The 3,386-nt window shown below is 39.9% G+C and overlaps 1 protein-coding gene across 1 annotated transcript in view; it reads left to right on the top strand.

The window, feature by feature from the left end:
• Positions 1 to 3,386, top strand: part of slc2a6 (solute carrier family 2 (facilitated glucose transporter), member 6) — a 13,615-nt gene that overhangs the window by 3,027 nt on the left and 7,202 nt on the right. Inside the window, exon 4 of the mRNA XM_015374552.1 lies at positions 1,043 to 1,142. Coding sequence (XP_015230038.1) covers positions 1,043 to 1,142 — 100 coding nt within the window. The remainder of the gene's footprint in view (positions 1 to 1,042; positions 1,143 to 3,386) is intronic.

The raw sequence follows: 3,386 nt of genomic DNA, 5'->3' as shown, positions 1-3,386 counted from the left end.
TGTAAAGCAGCCAGGAGTCAATTAGCACCAAGACAAAGCAGAGAGCCACCAGCAGGCCTCAGCAGGAGGAAATAACAACAATGACAATAACGGTACGGACCCAGAATCCAAAATGCGGTTTGTTTCGAAAAAATGTATGAAATTCTCTATTTAAAAAAATCCTTCAACAGAGATTGTTGCTTGAAAACCCATTTGTTTGTCACATTCAGAGGCAGAGGTGTGAAAAGTATTAATGTTTATTAGTCCAGTATAAATCCTACTGTTTAAAAACCCTTTTATAGAAGTTAGAGGATCAACTTCAACTTTTTACTCCAGTAAAAGTGTAAAAGGATCATTTTTAAAATGACTTAAAGTATAAAAGTAAAAGTAATGCAGTAAAAAATGTTAATGCCAGAAGCTTTACTGCTCTATCCTATTAAAGGAACATTTTTCAACAACAGGCCATAATCAAAATGAGGGACGAAAAAACAAATGAGGTAATTTGTTTAAATGTAAAGAGTAGAAAGTAAAAAGTTCTCTAAAAAGTAATTGCTCCAGTAAAGTATAGATACGGTAGCCAACATTACTAATTAAGAATTTGGACTTTATCTGATACCTCTAACCCTTTACAAGAATAAAGTCATAAAATTATAAGAAAGTTATAAAATAACAAGAATAAAGTCATAATATTATAAGAAACGAGGTATTTTATGACTTTTCTTACGAGAAGCCCTTTCTTCCCTAAAATGAGGAATGTGGAGCATCATGTGAAGTTCTACTTTAGCATCGGTTTGAAAAATCAGGAAATCTTTTAGCAGCAGCATCAAACTGGGCAGGATGTCAAAGTGGACTCTGGTTGCTGATTGGTGGAGCTGGTCGGCCGTGCTCCAAGCTTTCTTTCTAAAACGGGTTGTTGAACGATGACTTTATTATTGTAATGTTACGACTATATTCTCCAAAAATAAAATAAAATCTCTAGCCTGGCCCTGATACTCCGTCGTAAAAAGCTTTGGGAGAAAATGTTTTCTTCTGTCACTGAAACTCCTCCTCCTTCTTTCTGCAGCTGTATATTTCTGAGACGGCCCATGAAAAGGTGCGCGGGATGCTGGGCTCCTGTGTTCAGCTCATGGTGGTCTCTGGGATCATGGGCGTTTACCTGGCAGGTAGGTCAGCCGAGTCCAGGCCTATTAGAAGCTTCTAGAAGAAGATCTTCTCTGAGTTACCTCCTTTGGGTTCAGTTTTTGCAGCGTAGGGAGCAGCTGACAGGCTGTGAATCATTACAGGATTCCTCTGATCAATAAAATCCCTCATCTCCTCACTGATCAACACTTTCTGAGGCTCTGATTGAGTTAGAGGCAATCAGCTCTTGTTCCTCTGCTCCCTGACCTCTGAGCTGTAATCAGTTCTGATCCTGCGTACTTCTAATGTTTTACAACCAGAGCCTGATCATCCGGTCAGGTGAGTTTTCTCTGGAGGTGCAGGAAAAGTTAATCATTAAAAAACAATCACCTCCTGGAGTCTGGATGCTTCCACAGAGCAGAGATCTGAGGTGGAGCTGTTTAGGGCTCAGATTCTGATGTCTGTAGCTCAGATAGAGGCGACTATAAGGTCAGAATGCTTTTCAGATGGATATGAGGTTCCAAAAAAGCTTAAAAAAAACAAACAAAAAAAACAAACCACTGGACTTTGTTTTCGTTTCGTTTGAAGGCGTTTCGTTCCCATCAGGAAGCTTTTTCAATTTAAAATATCTGGAGTAGCGTTGAGTTCCAGGTTTTATGGAGAAACCTTGTTCTGGCTTAGAGAACATGCAAACTGAACCGAAAACAGGTTCAACCCCTTAGTGATGGGGAGTCTTTAGGGTCGTTATTAACCTGCAAATGTACCCGATACTGGCCCATGCCTCTGTAATGAGGTCTTCTGTTCCCCTGTAAAGGGGTTAGGGTTGTGATGATGGCGGGAAGGAATCAACTCTATCGCTGCATTGTAGGTTTTTGAAAGCTGGAACTCAGGTTGCAGCTTTAACTAAACTCAGGTTTAAGGTTGGTTTTTCTTTTAACATAGATGGCTTCCTTCACGCCCCTCTCTAACCACCTGTCTTCCCATCAAAGATGCTCTCCAAACCTGTGGATACCCAAACTGGCCGTTTGTCAAATCAGCAAGGAAATCCAAAATACATGCAGCAGAAAATAACAGTGAGAAGTTTAAACAAAAAAAAAAATATTTCCATCCCAGATGTTGCTGGAGTGGGGCACCCGTTCATCCGTTTCTATTTGCATGTTTTCTAAACTAATACCAGGCTTTGTTGGGCTGCTGGATAAAACCTGGAACTAAATGCTAAAAACAGCTTCCTGGATGGAAGAGAAACGTCTTCAAACTTGGAAACAAAGTCCAGCAGATTGTTTTTAATTTTCTTTTTTTGGAATGACTGACCTGGATGACCAGCAGATAAGAGGTTATAAGTCTAGGTTAGATGGAGACGTTGTTCTTTCAGAGAAATGGTGGAAGAAGAAATTCCCTCCTTGATGTTCAGAGATTCTCCTTCCAGGCTTGAAGGTTTTTACTGATTTAATTCAGGAAAACATTCCTGTAAATGTTTTAAATCTGTGCCTGTGAAGGAAAACTGTTAATGAAAGGGACCTTTTGTCTCATCTCCGTTTCTCTGGATGATTTTTTTCTCCTGACATTCTTCCTCTAGATTGAAGTAACCGCATTAGCTGCGTAGCTACATCTGGCAAAGCTAGCCCAGCAGAAGACGTTCTTCAGCCCAAAATAAAAGCTTTGACTCAATAACCTGAGAAACGGTCAGGAATTAGAGGCTGGGAGGTTTTTCTTTCAGCAGAGCTCTTATCCTGAACCGGCCTTAAAGGAGAACTCCGGTCAGCAAGGACTGATCAATGGATCTTTATTTATACCTAAAACTAATTAGTTTGCGGTGATTTAATGAATTTAGTGTTAATCAGTAAAATGTTTTAATCGCGATCACTGAATCCGGGAATCAGTAAGCATGCACAGAATGTCAGATTTGCATACGTGTATGCTAATCCCTGTTAGCCCTTTAGATTTTTACAAAAAATTACACTTTAAACTCGACGGGCGTGTTTCCCTTTAGTCATGTACAAAAAACTGTTTAAGGTCAGATCGCCACACGCTTCAAAAAACACAAAGAAGTAAGTCAATAAATTTTTTTTTTTTATTACTCTTCTGTCAAGGTAGTTTAAAGTCTATTTTCCGCGATAAACAAAAAAGGGATAAACATTTATTGACTATGGGTTTGCTGATCTGACACAACACCAGCTACTTTTGTCCAAATCTAGTAGCCCCTCCCTCCTGCCATCTTCCAGCAGTGACGTCACGGTGCGGTAAGCCTAGCGCCATTCTCCCCGCTTTCCAAGCTAAATCAATGGGAA

Source organism: Cyprinodon variegatus, unplaced genomic scaffold, assembly GCF_000732505.1.
Source record: "Cyprinodon variegatus isolate N-32 unplaced genomic scaffold, C_variegatus-1.0 Scaffold105, whole genome shotgun sequence".
Lineage (NCBI taxonomy): Eukaryota > Metazoa > Chordata > Actinopteri > Cyprinodontiformes > Cyprinodontidae > Cyprinodon > Cyprinodon variegatus.
The sequence above is the reverse complement of the archived record's forward strand: the minus strand, read 5'-3'. Positions and strand labels throughout refer to the sequence as shown.